General features: G+C 46.7%; 1 protein-coding gene across 2 annotated transcripts; it reads right to left on the reverse strand.

Annotated features, from left to right (window-relative positions):
* Positions 1 to 347: 347 nt before the first annotated feature.
* LOC122920509 (ADP ribosylation factor like GTPase 14 effector protein) lies at positions 348 to 18928 on the reverse strand. 2 transcript variants are annotated; one of them, XM_044270075.1, is made up of 3 exons: positions 18776 to 18928; positions 6149 to 6264; positions 348 to 1336 (listed from the first exon to the last, which is right to left on the reverse strand). In XM_044270075.1, the coding sequence occupies exons 1-3, from the start codon at positions 18839 to 18841 to the stop codon at positions 1111 to 1113; spliced, it is 408 nt and encodes a 135-aa protein (XP_044126010.1). In that variant the 5' UTR covers positions 18842 to 18928; the 3' UTR covers positions 348 to 1110. The 2 variants fall into 2 exon arrangements, with proteins under 2 accessions (XP_044126010.1, XP_044126009.1); XM_044270074.1 differs by having other exon boundaries at positions 6140 to 6264.
* Positions 18929 to 22936: the final 4008 nt, after the last annotated feature.

The following is a 22936-nucleotide window of genomic DNA, read 5'->3' on the forward strand; positions in this document are numbered from 1 at the left end:
TCTGTATGCGCGATTGTACGGGCGTTTACAATCGCGCATACAGAGACAGGGGTGCACACATTGTTGCGCGTTCCCGAATATCTATGTGCGGGAACGCGCGACAAACGCCCAAAAAAAAGCTCAAGCACTTGTTTGAGCGTCGGGCGTTTTACAGCGCGATCGTACGCGCTGTAAAACGCCCAGGTGAGAACCATTCCCATAGGGAATCATTGGTTCTTGCCTGTTGTGCGTTTTACAGCGCGTAGGAACGCGCTGTAAAACGCTCAGGTGTGAACCCAGCCTTAGAGAAGGGAGTGCACTGTTCTTCACCAAGCCCATTTCAGAAGTAAAGTTCTGCCAAACAGAGGTAAAAATCATACATCAGAAATTTATTTGCATACGGTGCTAGAAATCCATAGCTGAAGATGCTCTGTAGACAAATAGGCACAAAAATTAAGAAAAATAACTTAGTTTTCACGAGTGGTTTTAACTCACATATAAGACAGTGTAAAAAGTACAGCGGACCAAAAACTGAAAATACAGGCAGACAAGCTTTGGTTTCTGAAAGATACAAAACTACGACACGGACATCAGAGAAGCCGCTTTGAATTCACCTTGGTTTCTTCTTGGCAGCTATCAAAGTTGCAGTGTGGTGCACAAATTATTTAATACACACGGCACTGACACTTTGTAGATTTGTTCTGTGGATTTTTCCTTAAATTTTTAAAGAAAAAAAAAAAAAATAAACATTTCCAAGAGCAGATGGAATTATACCAATTTGGCCCTTTCTGGCCCATGAAGATCTCTTCGGTAGAAAATGACAAAGAATCCAAAATCTATTAGAGTCTGTAGAAAAGATACGAGAAGCTGAGGATCCTTGTTCAAAAAGAAAAAAGGGATAACCGAGATTAGAGACACATGGCTGCATTCTTCCAAAAACCAGCGCCACGCCAGAGCACAGGCCGCATGTGGTACTGCAGATCAAGCCCGGAGCCAAACCGCAATACTAGATACAAGCCATGAACCAAAGTGGCGCTTTTTCTGAACGAAGGCAGCCATGTTTTTACCTCGTAGAACCCCTTTAAATGTCTATAGTTCAGCGCCAGAAACTTCATAGCGGGACAACCCACATCACGCATGTTTATTCCGGATGACTTCACCTCCTTCTATTTCGATCTGTTCATAGAGCCATTTGCGGTCGCACCTACACTCCACGCCGCACTTGTTGGAGCCGCATTTCCTGCAGGAGTAGAAGCAGCCCATGCAGTCTTCATCCAAACAATCGCACAGATCCCTGCCGTTCACGAGAAGGATTCCTCGGCTATCGTACACTTTGTTCTTTGATGGTATGGTCTGCCTGCAAGACAAGGAAACATTACAAAGTCACATACAAGGTTATAAAGTAAAGAATGGGACAAGGACTGCAAGCATCCGCACACACACAGGTTATTCTAAGTGAGCAAGGCTTAGAGGGGAGCAAAACTTTGTCAATTCCAACCACAGAACTACATCCCTCCCAATTGAGGAATATAAATAAATTATATATTTATATATATATATATATATATATATATATATATATATATATATATATATATATATGTGGACAAAATTGTTGGTACCCTTTGGTCAATGAAAGAAAAAGTCACAATGGTCACAGAAATAACTTTAATCTGACAAAAGTAATAATAAATTAAAATTCTATAAATGTTAACCAATGAAAGTCAGACATTGTTTTTCAACCATGCTTCAACAGAATTATGTAAAAAAATAAACTCATGAAACAGGCATGGACAAAAATGATGGTACCCCTAACTTAATATTTTGTTGCGCAACCTTTTGAGGCAATCACTGCAATCAAACGCTTCCTGTAACTGTCAATGAGACATCTGCACCTCTCAGCAGGTATTTTGGCCCACTCCTCATGAGCAAACTGCTCCAGTTGTGTCCGGTTTGAAGGGTGCCTTTTCCAGACTGCATGTTTCAGCTCCTTCCAAAGATGCTCAATAGGATTGAGGTCAGGGCTCATAGAAGGCCACTTTAGAATAGTCCAATTTTTTCCTCTTAGCCATTCTTGGGTGTTTTTAGCGGTGTGTTTTGGGTCATTGTCCTGTTGCAAGACCCATGACCTGCGACTGAGACCAAGCTTTCTGACACTGGCTAGTACATTTCTCTCTAGAATTCCTTGATAGTCTTGAGATTTCATTGTACCCTGCACAGATTCAAGACACCCTGTGCCAGACGCAGCAAAGCAGCCCCAGAACATAACAGAGCCTCCTCCATGTTTCACAGTAGGGACAGTGTTCTTTTCTTGATATGCTTCATTTTTTCGTCTGTGAACATACAGCTGATGTGCCTTGGCAAAAACTTCGATTTTTGTCTCATCTGTCCACAGGACATTCTCCCAGAAGCTTTGTGGCTTGTCAACATGTAGTTTGGCATATTCCAGTCTTGCTTTTTTATGATTCGTTTTCAACAATGGTGTCCTCCTTGGTCGTCTCCCATGTAGTCCACTTTGGCTCAAACAACGACGGATGGTGCGATCTGACACTGATGTTCCTTGAGCATGAAGTTCACCTTGAATCTCTTTAGAAGTCTTTCTAGGCTCTTTTGTTACCATTCGGATTATCCGTCTCTTAGATTTGTCATCAATTTTCCTCCTGCGGCCACGTCCAGGGAGGTTGGCTACAGTCCCATGGATCTTAAACTTATGAATAATATGTGCAACTGTACTCACAGGAACATCTAGTTGCTTGGAGATGGTCTTATAGCCTTTACCTTTAACATGCTTGTCTATAATTTTCTTTCTGATCTCTTGAGACAGCTCTTTCCTTTGCTTCCTCTGGTCCATGTCGAGTGTGGTACACACCATATCACCAAACAACACAGTGATTACCTGGAGCCATATATATAGGCCCAATGGCTGATTACAAGGTTGTAGACACCTGTGATGCTAATTAGTGGACACACCTTGAATTAACATGTCCCTTTGGTCACATTATGTTCTGTGTTTTCTAGGGGTACCATCATTTTTGTCCATGCCTGTTTCATGAGTTTATTTTTTTACATAATTCTGTTGAAGCATGGTTGAAAAACAATGTCTGACTTTCATTGGTTAACATTTATAGAATTTTAATTTATTATTACTTTTGTCAGATTAAAGTTATTTCTGTGACCATTGTGACTTTTTCTTTCATTGACCAAAGGGTACCAACAATTTTGTCCACGTCTGTGTATATATATATATATATATATATATATATATATATATATATATATATATATATATATATATATATATATATATATATATATAGTTTAAATGTGTTAGGCTAGTTTCACACTTGCGGCAGGACGGATCCGACATGCTGTTCACCATGTTGGATCCGTCCTGCGGCTATTTCGCCGTGCCCGCGGACCGCCGCTCCGTCCCCCATTGACTATAATGGGGGCGGAGCTCCGGCACAGCACGGAGAAAGCCGCCGGACTAAAAAGCCTGACATGCAGTAATTTTAGTCCGACGGCCTTTCTCCGTGCACCGCCGGAGCTCCGCCCCCGTCCCCATTATAGTCAATGGGGACGGTGCGGCGGTCCGCGGGCACGGCGAAATAGCCGCAGGACGGATCCGACATGGTGAACAGCATGTCGGATCCGTCCTGCCGCAAGTGTGAAAGTACCCTTATATACTCCATATGTCACGAGGAGCTAAAATATAATGGATAGATAGATGATAAAAATATCTCTATCTATCTTTCAGGCATTTTGTAATTACAAGAGAAAAAAAAACTAAAAAAGCACCTTTAGGTAAAGACTCAAAGGAGTTTTCCAGATTTTGGACATTTTTAATTGAGGGCAGCAGCATGCTCACCTACTCCCTTCGCTGGGGTCACGTGTGCAACCCTCAAGTAGTGCGTCACTGCTGGGCCAGGCACTGGCTGGAGTGGCACACATGACGCCGTTGGAAGTTTACAGGACGGGGAATGGAAAACCAGTGAACGAAGCCAGGGAGCAGGAAATCTTGCATATATAGCGCCAACATATTCTGCGGCGCTTTTCCGCACACATTCTTATCACTTGCTGTCCCTACTGGGGCTTACAACAATCAGTAGGTCTTGGTATGTTTCTCCTCTGGTTTCCTCCCACACTTCAAACTCCATGTAGATTTTGTTTATGGTCACATTTGAGTCCAGAACCTCAGTGCTGCAAGACAACAGTGCTAACCACAGCTACTGTACTGCCCTCAGAGGGGAGACTTTACCGGTAAAACTTACTGCTGCCCAGAGGTAAAAATGCCCCAAAGTTGGAAAATACCTCTCCACTTTCCCAACATGACCTCCCTGCTTTTACTGATCATCATGTCTGGCTAGCTGCAGCTACTATTCTACCTTGCATTATACCGCCATCTAGTGGAGAAAAATAATATTGTACCAGAGACACAAGACAGCATCAGCTGAGTAATATTATAAGCAGTATAAGTTGAGCCTGGTATAGCAACTTCACAGGCAGGCACCACGTCCCCATCACAGCTAACCAGACCGTGGCACACATAACAGAGGCTGTGTCTGGGACAATATGTAGCTTTATCTGATCACTTTTTTTTTTTTACAGTTTAAGTTTTAAAATTATATTTATGCTCATATATTTGCACGATTTTAAGTGGTTTTTGAATCATTTTATGTATCGTCATACCCACTTGTGCATTACCAGATAACTGTTATAATAGTGTAATAGGACTTTTTGCATGACTGTATTTTATTATAATCTTAGCCCTAATTTCTTTGCCCTTTTGAGGAACATGGAGAGCCTCCTATTTGTTTAATTGGGTGTGGCACTGCAACTCCCTGCGTCTCAGTCCCCCTTCACATGAATGGGACGACGCTGCAATACCAGGCACAACCACTATGAAACAGTGGTCATTCCTGGAAAGCAATGTCAGGAATAAGGAACAGGCCAAAGCCCCTTAAATCTGTCATACATATAAGACAGATGGCGGGCACTCCACAATTCAGAGAATTTTTTTTTCTCTCTTGGTGCTCTGTGATGGGAGGATATCCCAGGAGTGCTTAGTCAAGCCACCAATGGTTTTCAGTTTTATTGGGCCAAAAAAACTGAAAACCACTGGTGGCTTGAATAAACACTCAAATTTCACTTTGCATATTACTTCTTATGAGTGCAGTAAATTTATTCCTTTAAAATCAGAGTCAGACGTCCCCCGATATCGGATATTGACGGCCTATACTAGTGATGAGCAAAGTTCTGAAAAATTTGATTTGGCCGCTTCACTGAACCTCACAAAAATATGATTTGTGAGGAATTACTTCCTCATGAAGCGCATTCCTTTGTATCTAGCGGGCGCAATGAGGGGGGATTTTCACAAACTCCAGAATGGCAAAACTGCCTAAGAAGAAACCAGGCAATGAAGACTCAGGCCTCATGCACATGACAGTGTTTTTTCACTGTCAGTGATTTTGCTTCAGTGGTCCGTGTCTGATTTTGCTTCAGTTGTGTTTCCTTGTGTCTTCCTTTTTTTTGTCTGACAGGGGAAAAAATAAATAAAAAAAAGTTAATGAAAAGTGTAATTTTATTGCACCAAGGTCTTGTAGAAAAAAAACGGACACAGATGACATACCAGTTGTGCATCAGTTTTTTTTGACGGACCCATTGACTTGAATGGGTCCGTCCTCCGTTTTCCACGGACAAGAATAGGACAGGTTATATTTTTTGACAGACTGGAATCACGGACGCGGAGAAAAAACTGAGGACTATCAGTTTTTTTTCACAGCTCCATAGAAATTAATGGGACCTCCGCTAAACTGAAAAATTACGGAACGACACGGATGCACACAACGGTCGTGTGCATGAGGCCTAAGGCAGATTTACCATTCTTGAGTCGGATACCTAGAGTGCATACCCAAGTGCAAGCTGGAATAAATGCCACATAACAGGTGTAAAACAGCTGAGCAGAACTATTAACCACACAGTGGTGCTCCTCAGTGACCCATTACTGGTGCACAGTGCGCCAAAAACCCAGACGTGGAACAAACATGCCTTTTAACATTCAGACTGATTATGAAATGCTGTAAAACCAAAGCCAGGACCACGGGAGGTCACAGAGCACAGGAGCTGAATGCTAAAAGGCGCACCGACACCAAACACAAACCTATCTGACCCTGCTGTGGCCTTGGTCTGCCGCCTCTTCTCTCTCGTGCTGGTTTCTGGTGGAAGCTCAGTTTGCCGCCCTGGGTTGGCAAACTGCAGGGACTTCAAAGCTTTGGCAGCTCGCCCCTAAAAGAAAAACATAGAAAATAATAAAACTGTAACAAGGACGTGACCAAAGTGTAGTTCAGGCCATCAAATAGCAGTGCCCGATCCGTTCTCAATCCTAACAAAAGGGTCCAAACAGAAACCGTTTCATCACAGAGAAGGGGCACGCCCTCATGTATTGCACAGTTCTGCATTCTAATTTATCCAAAATGCAAACCAATACTCACCGCATCATCACAGCACTTGCCCCCTGCAGAATATTCCAATGCCTGCCAGCGTCAGGACGTTGCGATGTACTGCTCCGTATACAACATCCTGATGCCCAAGTCGAGTAGGCCCAGATCAGGGGAAAGTTTTTACATTCCCGATGAGCGGATGTGGCTGCACCTCCGGCAGTCCAGCTGTGGTAGAACTACAACTCCCAAGATGCACACTTGCTTGGATGTTCTCAGAACTCCATAGAAACGAATGGAGCATGCTGAGAGTCGTATTTTCACCACAGCTGGAGTGCCAGAGGTTAGCCATCACCGCTTTATCATTATTCTTAGCCTTCAAATGATACCAGTATTCCAGGTTTCTTGGGTCAGACTTGCAACTACAAAAATTATTTTTTTTGTGCACCTTTTATAAAAAGGTTTTAAATCTTCCTGATAGTTTGCTGCAATGCATCAGTCAGGTGTTCAGTCTCTGCTAAACAGCCTGAATACATTGGCATCTGCTTCCAGGCAGAGAACTAGATAAGTGTTTGCTGCCTCGGAATGTAAACAGGAGTGTGACCATTCACTGACAGCAAGCTAATATCTATATTAAAAAAAAAAATAAAAAAATTGCAATCTTCACATATACAGGTGAAACTCGAAAAATTTGAATATTGGGCAAGAGTTCATTTCAGTAATGAAACTTAAAGGTGAAACTCATTACATGCAAAGCGAGATATGTCAAGCCTTTATTTGTTATAATTTGATTATGGCTTACAGCTTATGAAAACCCCAAAGTCACAATTTCAGAAAATTAGAATATTAAATGAAAAAAAAAAAAAAAAAGGATGTTAAATAGAAAAATGTAGGACCTCTGAAAAGTATATGTCCTCAGTACTTTGTTTGGGCCCCTCAGTGCGCCGTGGCATGGATGATATCAGCCTATGGCACTGCCGAGGTGTTATGGAAGACTAGGATGCTTCAGCCTTCAACTCTTCTGCATTGTTCGGTCTCATCTTTCTCTTGGCAATGCCCCATAGATTCTCTATTGGATTCAGGTCAGGTGAGTTTGATGGCCAATAGCACAGTAATCCCATGGTCATAGAACCAGGTTTTGGTACTTTTGGCAGTGTGGGCAGGTGCCAATTCCTGCTGGAAAATGAAGTCACCATATCCATAAAGCTTGTCTGCGGAAGGAAGCATGAAGTGCTCCAAAATCTCCTGGTAGACGGCTGCGTTGACTCTGGACTTAATGAAGCACAGTGGACCAAAACCAGCAGATGACATGGCTCCCCAAATCAACACAGACTGTGGAAACTTCACACTGGACTTCAAGCATCTTGCATTGTGCGCCTCTCCATTCTTCCTCCAGGCTCGGGGTCCTTGGTTTCTAAGTGAGATGCTAGAGTTGCTCTCACCAGAAAAGAGGACTTTGAAACCACTGAGCAACAGACCAGTTCTTTTTTTCCATTAGCCCAGGTACAACGCTTCTGATGCTTGTTGTTCAGGAAAGGCTTGACAAGAGGAATACGACATGGTGGCTCTTGATGCACTAACTCCAGCCTCAGTCCACTCCTTGTGAAAGTCCCCAACACTTTTGAATGGCCTTTTCCTGACAATCCTCTCCACGCTGTGGTTGTGCACCTTTGTCTTCCACACTTGTCCCTTCCACATAACTTTCTATTAATGTGCTTTGATACAGCACTTTGGGAACATCCATCTTCTTTTGCAATTACCTTTTGAGGCTTTCCCTCTTTATGGATGATGGTTTTCTGCACAACTGTCAGGTCAGCAGTCTTTCCCATGATTGTAAAGACTCAGGTCCCCATTGCTCAGGGGGTATGGATTAATTAGCTGACTAGAGTGACACATTGAGCCTAGAATATTTAACCTTTTCACAATATTTTAATTTTCTGAGATTTCTGGGGTTTTCATAAGCTGTAAGCCATAATCATCCAAATTATAACAAACTAGCAGAAGGACCCAGCTTTGCAGGGGTATATTTCATTTTTTGTTTGTCTAGGGGACCCATAAGAATTGCCCAGTTTTGCACTGGTCTATTTTGTATGTGTGTGGTTAAAAAATGCGCTACTGGTTTGCGGACATCATTTGGCTGCTGGGGAGTTTCAGCAGCTCGCTGTTGTCTGTGACATACCTTGTCAGATTGGAGACAGGCTTGGGTCTGCTGAGAGTTTTCATTAGTTCGAGCAGCAGCCATGCGTTTTGCTGCAGGCGTCTTGCGTCCAATTGCAGTTTTCCTTTTTGGAGGCATGAGCAGTTTAAAAACGTTTCAATCTATAAGAATGCTGACATCCAGTATAGGTACAGTCCATTTATGGCTGTTTTGTAATGGAAACCTGGTAAATTAAATGTGAACTTATATTGGCTGATACACGTCATATGACTGAATATTTAAGGACCTGCGAACTGCTATTGACTAATACAAGTCATAATAGCTTGGTTGCTATGGAAACCTGGTGTAAAACTATGTCAAGACTGAAGAACCTGCGAGTTTTCATTGGTCCATAGGAGTCACAAGATCATGTGCATCTCAGTTTGGATATCAGTGAAAAACCTGCGATCAGTTTTGGAAACCTGCAAGCTTCTATTGGCTGATATGAGACATGTGACCTTGTGTATGGCAGTTGGGATATGAGTGAAAGACTTGCAGGTTTGTATTGGCTAATGCAGGTCATGTTTTGGCAATATCTCAGGAACGGTACATCCTAGAGAGCGGAGACCTGGTCTAAAACCTTCCTGGACTGAGGTAGAAGCCAATTTTCCCCACTTTAGGGGAATAAAAAATTCCTTCCCGACTCCAATCAGACATTTAGAATAACTCCCTGGATCAACGAATATTGATGACCTGTTCTCAGAATGGCTAAAGAGGACCTTTCACCGATTATGACACTGTGAACTAAGAATACAGACATGGAGAGTGGCGCCCGGGGATCTCACTGCACTTACTATTATCCCCGGGCGCCGCTCCGTTCTACCGCTATGCCCTCCGGTATCTCCGGTCACAAAGTTATGGTAGGCGGAGTCTGCCCTTGTTCTGCTCTAGCGCTGGCCAATCGCATTGCAGAGCTCACAGCCTGGGAGAAAATAACCTCCCAGGCTGTGAGCTCTGCGATTGGCCAGCGCTAGAGCAGAACAAGGGCAGACTCCGCCTACCATAACTTAGTGACTGAAATCTCCGCCTACTATAACTTAGTGACCGGAGATACCGGAGGGCATAGCAGGAGAACGGAGCGGCGCCCGGGAATAATAGTAAGTGCAGTGAGATCCCCGGGCGCCGCTCTCCATGTCTGTATGCTTAGTTCACAGTGTCATAATCGGTGAAAGGTCCTCTTTAATTAGATTGGTGGGGGTGCAACATCCTGCACTCACATTGATCAGCTGTTTTCGGCAGCCACTGGCACCAGGCACAAAACAGTGGACAGAGCCAGAAGTAGAATACTCCTCTGCCGTGTACTGGCTGAGCCGTTGTATTGAGCTGCAGTACAAGGATGTCAGACCCCCAGATCTTATATTGGCCTAACTTAAGGATATCTATGTTTTTTTGATGCGTTGACATCCCGTGCCTGTTGCTGCCCTGCTCTTCCCTGTAGACAGATTCTGTGCTAGTACCCTTGTTGGTTCCCACTCCTGTCTTTGGTCTCCTGAGGCCGGTGGTCCCAGATGTCAGTCTTCTCAGTGCAGATTTTTCAGGCTGCGGCCTGCACTTCCTCTAGCTGGTCCTGGGCTGTACTACAGGGCACACGTGCTCGTTCTCAGCCTCAGTGCATACACTATGCTTAAGATGAGGAGCTGAAATACAAAAATAACTATAGCTGGGTTCTTCAAAGACTGTCTGAAAGGAGGATCATGAGGCACCACTGGATCAGTATTCCCACAGGGGAGCAGCATATGTCAGAGCAAAGGTTGCACTACTTTTTTTCCGAAAGAGCAAAAATACTCCTCTTACCATTTTTGAGGAGTATTTTCAGCCGAAGAGTACGAAAGCCGAAGTAATCAATAGATATAATACATAGGTCTAAATAACATTAAGAGGCTGCCATTTATGCAGGAAACCGTTACCAGTCTACTCTACAACCGTCTTCTAAATTTAGACAATTTTACATTTGACTTTTGTGCAATTTAAAAACTCATGTTTTCTCCATCATATTTAAAATATAACGCAGCCAAAATATCAGTGCTCTGCATCTCCAGTATTATATTGGCACCATGATTATCCCCACAATGTTCTGCTGTGTAGATCCAGTGCCCACATAGGAGACGACCGAGCAGCTCAGAAATCTCTTTGCTGGGATGATGCTGATGGGGCAAAAAAATAAAATAAAATACAGGATACACAGAGCACTGCATTAACATGATATAGACTGATATGAGGCAAATACACTGACTGTCTGATCAGTGCACCAGCAGGCCCTGGCTGAGCAACTGAGCCAGAGCTTGCACTAGCAGGCACTTGCACTCAGCCAGAACGTGCTGGTGCAGTGATCAATGAGTCCTCTGACTCAGATGCTCAGCCCTTGGACTCACTGATCACTGCACCAGCTGGCGCTGGCTGAGCACCTAACAGGGAGAACACAGGAGAGTTTAGCATTGTACTTTACATTCTGGTATGAGGACCTCTTGTCTGGGAGGCCCCTCTGATATCAGCAGCTGGCTCCGCAGTCAGTAGAATGCAGGTAAGTGATCCCATTACCCGGAGCAGAGCAAAGATCAGAGCTCTACTGTCCGTCCACAGCTCCGGACATCAGTTTGCCTCCTCACGGGCTGCTCTCCCGTCTCCATGGATCTTTCCTCGGCCAGCCACTAGTTAGCCTACACAGTCAGGGACTCTGGAGCAGCATGGAGAAGCAGTGCGCCGAAATTGGCCAATGAGCAGCCTCTCTAATAACAAGCACGTTACTTGCTGCTAACCCTACACCTGCCAGTAAGGAGCTTAGCTATTGGATGTTTTGGGCAACAGCAGTATTGCTGTGCTGCCCATGAGATTCACAGCGTGCTGGTTAACTACATGAAACGCCTTAATGAGTATTCATACTCATTAGCCTTTTTTCAAAGCTTAAGATTGCCTGAACAGGCATCTGACGCTTGTACAGGCGTTGCGCGACCTCGGTGTCAGAGCCTCTCCAACAAGTGAGGAGATTATCGGCCACTAGTTCAGTGGAAATGCTGAAGTGAATCTCAAAATGAATTTTAAACTGGTCGACAAAACCACAACAGTCCTTGGGTCCCTAGTAAAGCAAGCAGGAGCAGTGACATACCGATACGGCAGGTACAGGCAGGATAGTTACCATGGCGGTCTGCTGTAACACAGTGGATGTCACAGATGGTGCAGGTGGGCTCCAGAATAGTCACTGAATGGTGACGGGGTCACTGTTAGAAAAGGAATAGTAGAAGGATACAACAAACCTGAGGATGAAGGGGAACCATAGTCAGGAGTCAATAGCAAAAATAGAACCAGAGGAACCAGGAGACAAAACCAGTGTGTGGGACACAAGCATAATCTGAAGACGGGGCCAAGGTCAGGGTATGTATCAGGGGCAGTGTCAGTAACAAGAGCCAGGCAAGGGTAGTTTCTTGCTTTTTCAGAACAACCAGGGTCTGAAGGCATCTTCACATGACCGTTTTCTTGACAACTCAACAAAGAAGAACCAGAGCCGGATCCAGCAGGGCCACAGCAGACAGTAGTCACTGGAGAGCGGCCCCTGTCTGCAGTAGTCATGGCTGCCCATGGGAGCCGGGGGAGGGGAGTAACAGGACAATAATTCAATTCCACAAAATACCCTAATATATCACACAGGAAAGGATTAGATACATACACAGCTCAGCGGAGAGTATCACACAGGATAGGATTAGATACATACACAGCTCAGCGGAGAGTATCACACAGGATAGGATTAGATACACAGCTCAGCAGGGAGTATCACACAGGATAGGATTAGATACATACACAGCTCAGCGGAGAGTATCACACAGGATAGGATTAGATACATACACAGCTCAGCAGGGAGTATCACACAGGATAGGATTAGATACATACACAGCTCAGCAGGGAGTATCACACAGGATAGGATTAGATACATACACAGCTCAGCAGGGAGTATCACACAGGATAGGATTAGATACATACACAGCTCAGCAGGGAGTATCACACAGGATAGGATTAGATACACAGCTCAGCAGGCAGTATCACACAGGATAGGATTAGATACACAGCTCAGCAGGCAGTATCACAGGATAGGATTAGATACATACACAGCTCAGCAGGGAGTATCACACAGGATAGGATTAGATACATACACAGCTCAGCAGGGAGTATCACACAGGATAGGATTAGATACATACACAGCTCAGCAGGGAGTATCACACAGGATAGGATTAGATACATACACAGCTCAGCAGGCAGTATCACACAGGATAGGATTAGATACACAGCTCAGCAGGCAGTATCACACAGGATAGGATTAGATACACAGCTCAGCAGGCAGTATCACAGGATAGGATTAGATACATACACAGCTCAGCAGGCAGTGGAGCAAGGTGCTGTAGAGGTCACTGTTATGGGGGGATACTGTTGATATCTTAACCCCTTAAGGACCAGGCCGTTTTTCACCTTAAAGGGAATCTGTCACCTAGTTTGAGCATATTAAACTGTTACCATCACAATGTTCAATAAACTACCTTGATTCCAGCAAGGGTCTCTCTTTTATTCATGTTGTCATTTAGATAAAACAGCGATTTTTCTGATATGCTAATGAACCTTTAAGGTGCCCAGAGGGGCGTTATTCCTCTCGAGCCCAGTAAAGCCCCCCTGCAGTGCCCAGTGACAGTCTGCCTTTATTTCAAGCCCAGCACGCCTCCTCAAATACATTTCCTCCCACAGCCGATCCGAACGGCGCCACCCTCTCCACTACGTCATAATTTATTCAATAGACGAACCTTGCTTCATCCCTTCTTGCTCATGAAATCTTACGCAGCTGCAGTATCGCCTGTCCGATCCTACGGCTCCTGAGGGCAACAGCCTCAATAGTGTCACTGGGCATGCGCAGAGCCCAGTGACGTAATCAGAGTGCTGTTGCCTCTGCGGCTGCGCAAGATTTCATGAGAAAGAAGGGATGAAGCAAGGTTCATCTGTGTAATAAATTATATGACGTAGTGGAGAGGGCGGCGCCGTTTGGATCGGCTGTGGGAGGCGTGCTGGGCTTGAAGTAAAGGCGGGCTGGGCACTGCATGGGGGCGTTACTAGGCTCTAGAGAGGAATAACGCCCCTCTCGGCACCTTGAAGGTTCATTAGCATATCAGAAGAAGAAAAAGAAGAAATTAATAAAAGAAAGACGACCTGTTCGTGTACTACACTGAGTCATACACTAACAGGTTGCCTAGGAGACGAGCCTGAGGCTTGATCTCCTTGGCACCCGTAGAAGGCAGGTCCCGATGCCGTGCAGGGCATCGGCTGCCTTGTCACGCATCGGGTCCCCGCCACAGCAGCGCGGGGACTCGATGTGCTGCTTCAACCGCACGCTAACCACTTCTATGTTATAGAAGGGGTTAATCCGCCAGCATCGCTGTAAACAGCGATGCCGGCGGATATAGCAGAGGCCCCGCTATCAGGGACTGCCGGACCACTGCAGTCCACCCGATCATCCCACCGTGCATGTACGGCGGAATGCATTCGGGCAATGCATCCCCCGCCGTACATGCACAGCGTTCTGCGTTAAGGGGTTAATGACACACAAACAGTAAATGAAATAGATGAAATGTACCCGTGCGAAGCCGGGTCCTTCTGCTAGTTTATTATAATGAGGGAAATTAAGAAAAAGACTGATCCCATCATTGATTGATGATTTATAATAATATATTGGGATATTTTGTGGAATTGAATTATTGTCCTGTTACTCCCCTCCCCCGGCTCATGTGGCCAGTTCCCATGGGCAGCCATGACTACTGCAGACAGGGGCCGCTCTCCAGTGACTACTGTCTTGTGCTGTGGCCCTGCTGGATCCGGCTCCAGTTCTTTGTTGAGTTGTCAAGAAACCGGTCATGTGAAGATGCCTTCAGACCCTGGTTGTTCTAAAAAGGCAAGAAACTATCCTTCCCTAGGGTTGGGCGATATCAAAAATATTCCCACAATAACGATAAGAAATTTATTGCGATAATGATATAAATGGGTATTTATCGTGATGACTCATTCCCTGATGCCTGCTATTTCAATGTGCAGTAGTGCGGTGCAGCAGGCCGGAGTCAGATAGGGCCACAGTAGAAGACATACAAGGTCACGTCAGACATTACAGCTTTATTTACTCGGGTTGGAGCCGGCTGTAATATATATTAGGGTCTCTCTCCATTCACAAGTGAAGTTGTGAAATCTGTGGGGGTCGGATGCAGTCTGAGTTTGGCTACAGGCACACGACCGCGGTGCGTTTTGCAGTCCGCCAAACACGGATGGCGTCCTTGCGCGTTCTGCAATTTGCGGAATGGCACGGACAGCCTTTATTATAACTACCTATTCTTGTCCGCAAAGCGCGGAAAAGAATAGGACAGGTTATATTTTTTGGTGCGCTGCTCGGCGGCCTCGCTCGTCGTCCGATTCCAACGTCAGACGTTGGTGGGCGGGGACTTCATTATTGGAGCCGGGGCAGCCGCTGCGGGCAGGAATTGTACTCCTGGTATGCAATCATGCAGGGGCAGGTAGCCGTGGACCCATATTTTGAAGTGGTCAGCGCACATGACTGCGTCTATGACGCCACAAAATACTGCGGTCATTAGGAAACAGCGATATCGCCATATCGCTGTTTCCTAATACCACGGTGTACCGCCAAGACCGGTATATCGCCCCACCCTATCCATGCCTGGCTTTTGTTGAATTACTGACACTGTCCCTGATGCCGTACCCTGACCTTGGCCCCGTCTTCGGATTATGCTTGTGTCTCACACACCGGTTTTATCTCCTGGTTCCTCTGGTTCTATTTTTGGTATTGGTTCCTGACTATGGTCCCCCTTCATCCTCAGGTTTGTTGTATCCTTCTAATATTCGTTTTTTTAACAGTGACCCCGTCACGTAAAATGGGACCTCCACAGCAGCCCATCCTCTAACAGTGAGTTTCACAGCACCCCACTCCCTTCACAGTGACCTCCACAGCGTCCTGTCCCTTTAAGGCTAAATGACATGTGTCGTGCGACATTTTAAAAATTGTTGCGAGACATTGATGCAACAAAATGTTGTCATGTAGCCCTAGCCTTAAAGGGGCAGTGTACTGTGGAGGTCACCGTTAAGGGGGCAGGGTCCACTATTAAAGGGGCAGCTGCTGTGGAGGCAACTTAAGTTAGCAGGGTACTGGGAGGTCACACATAAGGGGACGGTCCCCTATGGAGGTCAGTGTTAGGGTCCATTCACACACCTGCAATTTAGTTCCGCATTTTGCGGAACGGAATTGCAGACCCATACATTTCTATGGGGCAGCACAATGTGCTGCCCGGATCCAAAATTGCGGATCCGCAGACAATAGGCATTTTCGATTGAGTGCCGGCGATGTCCGTGTTTTGCGAATCCGGAAAACACACACGGACGTGTGAATGGACCCTTAACCCCTTAAGGACGCAGGGCGTATCGGTACGCCCTATTTCCCGAGTCCTTAAGGACTCAGGGCGTACCGGTACGTCCTAACTTTAAATGCAGATTCCGGCGCCGCGGGGGTTAATGGAAACGGGATGCCGGCTGAAATCATTCAGCCGGCATCCTGCGACAACGCCAGGGGGGGGGTCAGATTTGAGCCTCTGCCGGATCTCAAATCTGGAATTAGAGGGGGTTGTCCGGGATCCAAGCCGCCTCTTTTAGATTGGGCAGAGTATAAATGTAGCTGGTTCCTGCACTGCCCTCAATATTGTAGGCTCAGGCTACTTTCACACTGGCGTTAGAAGAATCCGTCAGGGAGTTGCGTCGCTTGAACTGCCCGCCGTCTCCGGAAATCCGTATGCAAACGGATATCATGTGTTTCCAGATCTGTCTGACAAATGCATTGCTATACCAAGTCCGCCTCTCCAGTATCATCTGGAAAAACGGATCCGGTATTTATCTTTTTCACAGATTTGAAGGGCTGCACATGCGCAGACCAGGAAACCGGATCCGTTTTTCCTGAACACTTAGTACCGGATCCGGCATTAATACATTTCAGTGGAAATTAATGCCGGATCTGGCAATCCAGCAAGTGTTCTGGAATTTTGGTCAGAGAAAATACTGCAGCATGCTGCGATATTTTCTCCGGCCAATTACGCTCTATTCAGAATGCATTAGGAGAAAACTGAAGCTTTTTTTCCCCCCGGTATTGAGCCCCTAGGACGGAACTCAATACCAGAAAACTTTAACGCTAGGCTACTTTCACACTGGCGTTTTGGCTCTCCGTTTCTGAGATCCGTTCAGGGCTCTCACAAGCGGTCCAAACGGATCAGTTTTGCCTTAATGCATTCTGAATGTTGAAGGATCCGCTCAGAACGCACCAGTTCAGTCTTCATTCCGCTCTGGAGGCAGACACCATGTGGTGCGGAGCAAGACGGATCGGTCCTGGCACACAATGCAAGTCAATGGGGACTGATCCGTTTTCTCTGACAAACTAGAAAACGGATCTGTCCCCCATTGACTTTCAATGGTGTTCAAGACGGATACGTCAAGGCTATAGAAGACATAATACATCCGGATCCGTTCATGACAGATGCATGCGGTTGTATTATTTTAACGGAAGCATTTTACAGATCCATGATGGAGCCGCAAGAAACGCTAGTGTGAAAGTAGCCTTAGCCCAGAAGAGGCAGTTCTGAGTGTTCTGGACCCGTCTGCAGAAGCCACCTTGACGCCTGGTAGATGGGCCCGACAGGTTTAATTAAAAAAAATGTGAGCAAAGAGCTTCTATTTTTTACCGTAGAGTAGGTATACTACCACTTTAATTCAGAATAATCCCTACTCCCCAGTTTTATTGTCTGTATGAGTAATGCTCTGCTGCCATACCTTTTTTTTGTACACCTGCTAGGGCAGCGCTAAAGCCTTCCCATTAGTGACGGTGACATCTCCGGAAAAAAAAAAAGAAGCTCTTGACCTGTGCAATCCAGCGCAGCGCAAGGGGGAGCATGAACTGCTCCGATACTCCTCTCAGGGGGGCTGGCTGGGTGAAGAGGGGGATATGTCCGGCTTCAGCTCTGAAACAGGACAACCCCTATAACTAAGCCCCACTGCGCGGATGTGCAGCTTCCTCTACCTTTAGGACACCAGAGGGCGCTCTAACATGTCATGTCTTACCACATCAATAAACGTTAATATTTAATAATACACAGAAAACTTTTATTGCATTTTTTAGTTTATTTTCGCTTCTTTTAAAAGGGGTGGTCCACAATTTTTACTATAGATAGCCTGCCCTCAGGATAGCCTATTAATAGCTGATCAGCAGCGGTCTGACACCCCACCGATCAGCTGTCACACAGTAACTCCAGATCTGTCCATTCTGCTGTGGCCGGGCACTGTGACCACCTCCACCCGCTGGATCCTGGACCACCCCTTCAAAGGGGTTGTGCACCAATTCCCAGACGGGCAGGACCCATATTGGTGATCCTAGATACCTGATCCCCGGCTCGTTCGCTCCTCATCTCAGGTCCTTCCATGTAAACTTCCTGTCCGACGCTGCTGCAGCCAATCACTGCCCCCTGCGTCATGTCACACAATGGAAGGCAGATCACTGCTGTCAGTTAACTGGCTGCAGCAGCATCAAACAGGAGGTTCATATGGAGGGAACCAAAACCAGGGAGCGAATGAGATGGGACCCAGCACAGGGGATCAGGAAAGTAGGGTGACCAAGGCGGGTCCTGCCAGTCTGAGGGGGTCTGGAAATTAGTGTACAACCCCTTTAAGGACACGTTCACACATGGCAGGTGCACTTCAGATCTGAGGCTTACCCTCTGGAGCACGCCTGCCTCAGACCCACATGGTGGCTCCAAAATCCTCCTAGAAACTTCCACTGCATGTGGAGAAGGACGCAGAAAACCCCTGTACATGCAGCATGGGCTGCAGCCTGTCAATAACAGTGTCCGAGAAACCCGACAGGTGTGAACACTCCCCGAGCTGCCCATTAGAAATAAGAGCCGCCCGCTGATTGGTTACTGTGGAGAACACGTTTATACAGGTCGCGGGGAAGCTACACAGTGTCCATGCAGGGGCCCCTGGAGCAGCGCCAGTATGACGGGTTCTGCTGATAAAACTCAGCCACGACCCCTCATGTAACCGCCGCCCTTCACGGGGGTCTCGGCGCCATGTTGCTCGCCTCTTAGGCCGCACTTACTTTAGCCTGTGACTTCTTGCTCGGCATCCCCGTATGACTGGCGTCAGAATCCCGCGCTGCCGCCATTTACAGGGGGGGAGGCGCCTCCCTGTGACGCAGCTGCAAAACAAGCACCATAGAGACGAGGAAGTCGGGAGGATAGACCAGTGTGTACAGGGGAAGGTTTGCTCCTCAGAGTCGTCCATGGTACCTAGGCAGCTCCAGGGCGTTTCCATAGCAACCATATTAAAGAGAAACCGCCTCTGTATGATGTATAACTAATGGGAAGCATTTATCAAACTGGTGTAAAGTAAAACCAGTTGCGATAAATCTTTGTTGCACTTAGGGTTGCCACCTTTTCTTCAAGCCAAACCCGAACAGAAGGGAGGGAGGGCCCCCTTCCAGGCCCCGCCTCCAGCCACGCCCATGTCCCGCCTCCAACCATGTCCCGTCTCCACCCCTGGTCGCTGTCGCACCGCAATCGTTACGCCCCTGATCCCATGCCTGCGCTGTCCCTTTTAGTATTCGCTGCAGGCGCGGGATTTACGGGACGAAGAGGAGAACTTGGACGTCAATCAACTGGACATGGGCGTGCCACTGACAAAGGGTGAATAGACTGAGCCTCTAGGTGCTGCAGGAACGCCCTCATAGCACCTATAGGCTCATTAGCATATTATAAGTCTTTATTTTAAGAGAACGGCGGCAGCGGCAGGGAGTTATAAAACATACTGTTATGTAGTATTAGCACATCACTAACCTCAGTCAGCTACATAACATAACGTTTTTTCTGATGATTGACAGATTCAGAAACCTGTTTAAAGGGCTTCTGTCCCCCCACTAAACTCTTTTTTTTGGCTTCTTATAATCCCTATACTGCGATATATGAATACATAATGTTATTAGTCATTTTGGTTTAGTAGATAATGAATAAAACAGACTTTTATAATATGTAAATTACCTGTCTACCAGCAGGTAGGGCGGTTACTTGCTGGTAGCAGCCGCATGCTCTTTTCATAATGACGCCCCCTCCTCATGTCGATTGACAGGGCCAGCGAACGCGATCGTTCTCTGGCTGGCCCTGTCTGGTATCAAGATCTCGCGCCTGCGCCGTAACGGTCTTCAGTTGGTGCAGGCGCACTGAGAGGAGGACACTCGATCGGCCGCTCCATCCTCAATGCGCCTGCGCCGATGACGTCACATCTACACCCGGCGCAGGCGCACTGAGGATGGAGCGGCCGAGCGAGTGTCCTCCTCTCAGTGCACCTGCACCAACTGAAGACCGTTACGGCGCAGGCGCGAGATCTTGATACCAGACAGGGCCAGCCAGAGAACGATCGCGTTCGCTGGCCCTGTCAATCGACATGAGGAGGGGGCGTCATTATGAAAAGAGCATGCGGCTGCTACCAGCAAGTAACCGCCCTACCTGCTGGTAGACAGGTAATTTACATATTATAAAAGTCTGTTTTATTCATTATCTACTAAACCAAAATGACTAATAACATTATGTATTCATATATCGCAGTATAGGGATTATAAGAAGCCAAAAAAAAGAGTTTAGTGGGGGGACATAAAACATTTGAATTGTGTAATTGTATGTAACAGTTTCTATGTATACCTTTTTAGAAGTGAGTGACAGACTAGGACAGGTGTCAGGACTCAGGAGTTAGGACTGTCTTGGTCAGGTTGTCTGCATGTAGGGCACAGTGGGCACTTGGCTGGCCACTACATGGGCAGGCTGCTGGAGCTGGGCTGGAGAGGAGAAGTAGAATGATTTCTCCCACGGAGCTCCCTCTGCCTCTCTCTCTGATGTCATCACTTCCTGTTCCTTATCAGAGAGAGAGGGAGGGACTGGGAGGCAGAGGAGGAGCCTGAACAGTGAGTGAACACACAGCGCTGCCTGGCATCACTGTAGTGTGTAGACTGGAGGAGGAGGGAGGAGGAGGGAGGAGGAGGGAGGGGGGAGGCTCGGGAGCGCTGCGCTCAGCTGATCACCCGGAGTGACAGCTTAAATATGCGATCGGAGTCTCGGTCGGACCACACTGCAGTTTGAATGAATAATCCTGTGCCCGGGTCTAAGAAAGGCTTGTACCCGGGCACAGGATTACAAACCCGGACTGTCCGGGTGAATCCCGGACGGGTGGCAACCCTAGTTGCACTCTGTAGATTTGCTGGAAGTAGGGTTCCGACTAGAGATGAGCGAACCTCTGTTTTAAGTTCTGCGTCTAAAGTTCGGGTTTGGATTAGCGGAGAATCCCGATCTGGAACCGGATATGGATTCCGACTTCCGTTGTGGTCCGTGGTAGCGGAATCAATAATCGGCCATTATTGATTCCGCTACCACGGACCACAACGGAAGTCGGAATCCATATCCGGTTCCAGATCGGGATTCTCCGCTAATCCAAACCCGAACTTTAGACGCCGAACTTAAAACAGAGGTTCGCTCATCTCTAGTTCCGACCCCATTAAGGCTCCATTCACACGTCCGCATTTTGCGGAACGGAATTGCGGACCCATTCACTTTTATGGCGTGGAACCCAGATCTGGAAATGCAAACCCGCACTTTCGGGTCCACAATTCCGATCCCAAAAAAAATCTAATAAAACATGTCCTATTCTTGTCCGCAATAGGCCTATTCTATTAGTGCCGGCAATGTGCGGGTCTGCAAGATGCGGAAAGCACATTGCTGCTTTCCGTGTTTTGCGGATCCGTGGATTCGCAAAACACACACGGACGTGTGAATGGACCCTTATAGTAATAAATAAAACTACAGCATCAGGATTTGAATCTTGATATTAGAGATTTTTATTTTACATATGGCAATATTCAAGTGTGTGACGTTTCCTCACGCAGGCCTTATTCAGACACTATCCGTAACAAAAAAAATAAAACAAAAACCATTAAGTTTTTGATCAGAATACACATCAGAATACAGTCAAGATACATGTGGTTATATTCAATAGAAAAAACTTGATTTTCATATAACATAGCATTATATTCACTGATTGTAGTGTAAGGGCTCTTTCACACTTGCGTTCTTGTCTTCCGGCATAGAGTTCCGTCGTCGGTGCGCTATGCCGGAAGAATCCTGATCAGTTTTATCCCAATGCATTCTGAATGGAGAGAAATCCGTTCAGGATGCATCAGGATGTCTTCAGTTCGGGACCGGAACGTTTTTTTGGCCTGAGAAAATACTGCAGCATGCTGCGCTTTTTGCTCCGGCCAAAAATCCTGAACACTTGCCGCAAGGCCGGATCCGGAATGAATGCCCATTGAAAGGCATTGATCCGGATCCGGCCTTAAGCTAAACGTTGTTTCGGCGCATTGCCGGATCCGACGTTTAGCTTTTTCTGAATGGTTACCATGGCTGCCGGGACGCTAAAGTCCTGGCAGCCATGGTAAAGTGTAGTGGGGAGCGGGGGAGCAGTATACTTACCATCCGTGCGGCTCCCGGGGCGCTCCAGAGTGACGTCAGGGCGCCCCACGCGCACGGATGACGTGATCGCATGGCACGTCATCCATGCGCATGGCGCGCTCTGACGTCACTCTGGAGCGCCCCGGGAGCCGCACGGACTGTAAGTATACCGCTCCCCCACTCCCCACTACTACTATGGCAACCAGGACTTTAATAGCATCCTGGCTGCCATAGTAACACTGAACGCATTTTGAAGATGGATCCGTCTTCAAATGCTTTCAGTTCACTTGCGTTTTTCCGGATCCAGCGTGTAATTCCGGCAAATGGAGTACACGACGGATCCGGACAACGCAAGTGTGAAAGAGCCCTAACATTAAAGGGGTTCTGCACTTTCATTTAAGAGAGCTTAGCCGCGCACACGCTAGTTGATACTAGTCGTGACGTCAGTGGGCGGGCGGCCCGGCGGTAAACAGTGAGAAGGCCGTGGCGCTGCTGGAGCGCCGCTGTCTTCTCAAACAGCTGATCTGCGGGGGTCCCGGGTGTCGGACCCCCGCCGATAAGAAGCTGATGATCTATCCAGAGGATAGATCATCAGTTAAATGAAAGTGCAGAACCCCTTTAACACTGGTATAGGTAGATTACATTGCTGGAGCCAGCATTCCTGGTAAATGACTCCCTCTATCTGTATTACAAAGCTGTTGTACAACATTATATTACAAAAAAAGAAGGAAAATGTCTGTATTGTGTAGTTCCATTTCAGATGTTTTAAT

This window comes from Bufo gargarizans, chromosome 10 (assembly GCF_014858855.1).
Source record: "Bufo gargarizans isolate SCDJY-AF-19 chromosome 10, ASM1485885v1, whole genome shotgun sequence".
Lineage (NCBI taxonomy): Eukaryota > Metazoa > Chordata > Amphibia > Anura > Bufonidae > Bufo > Bufo gargarizans.

Coding starts and splice junctions, on each gene's coding strand:
- LOC122920509 (XM_044270074.1), bottom strand. CDS start 18,841: ATGGCGGCAGCGCGGGATTCTGACGCCAGTCATACGGGGATGCCGAGC. Junction 6,265..18,775: donor GCAAGAAGTCACAGGCTAAA/GTAAGTGCGGCC, acceptor TTTTTCTTTTAG/GGGCGAGCTGCCAAAGCTTT. Junction 1,337..6,139: donor GCCACAGCAGGGTCAGATAG/GTTTGTGTTTGG, acceptor CTTGTCTTGCAG/GCAGACCATACCATCAAAGA.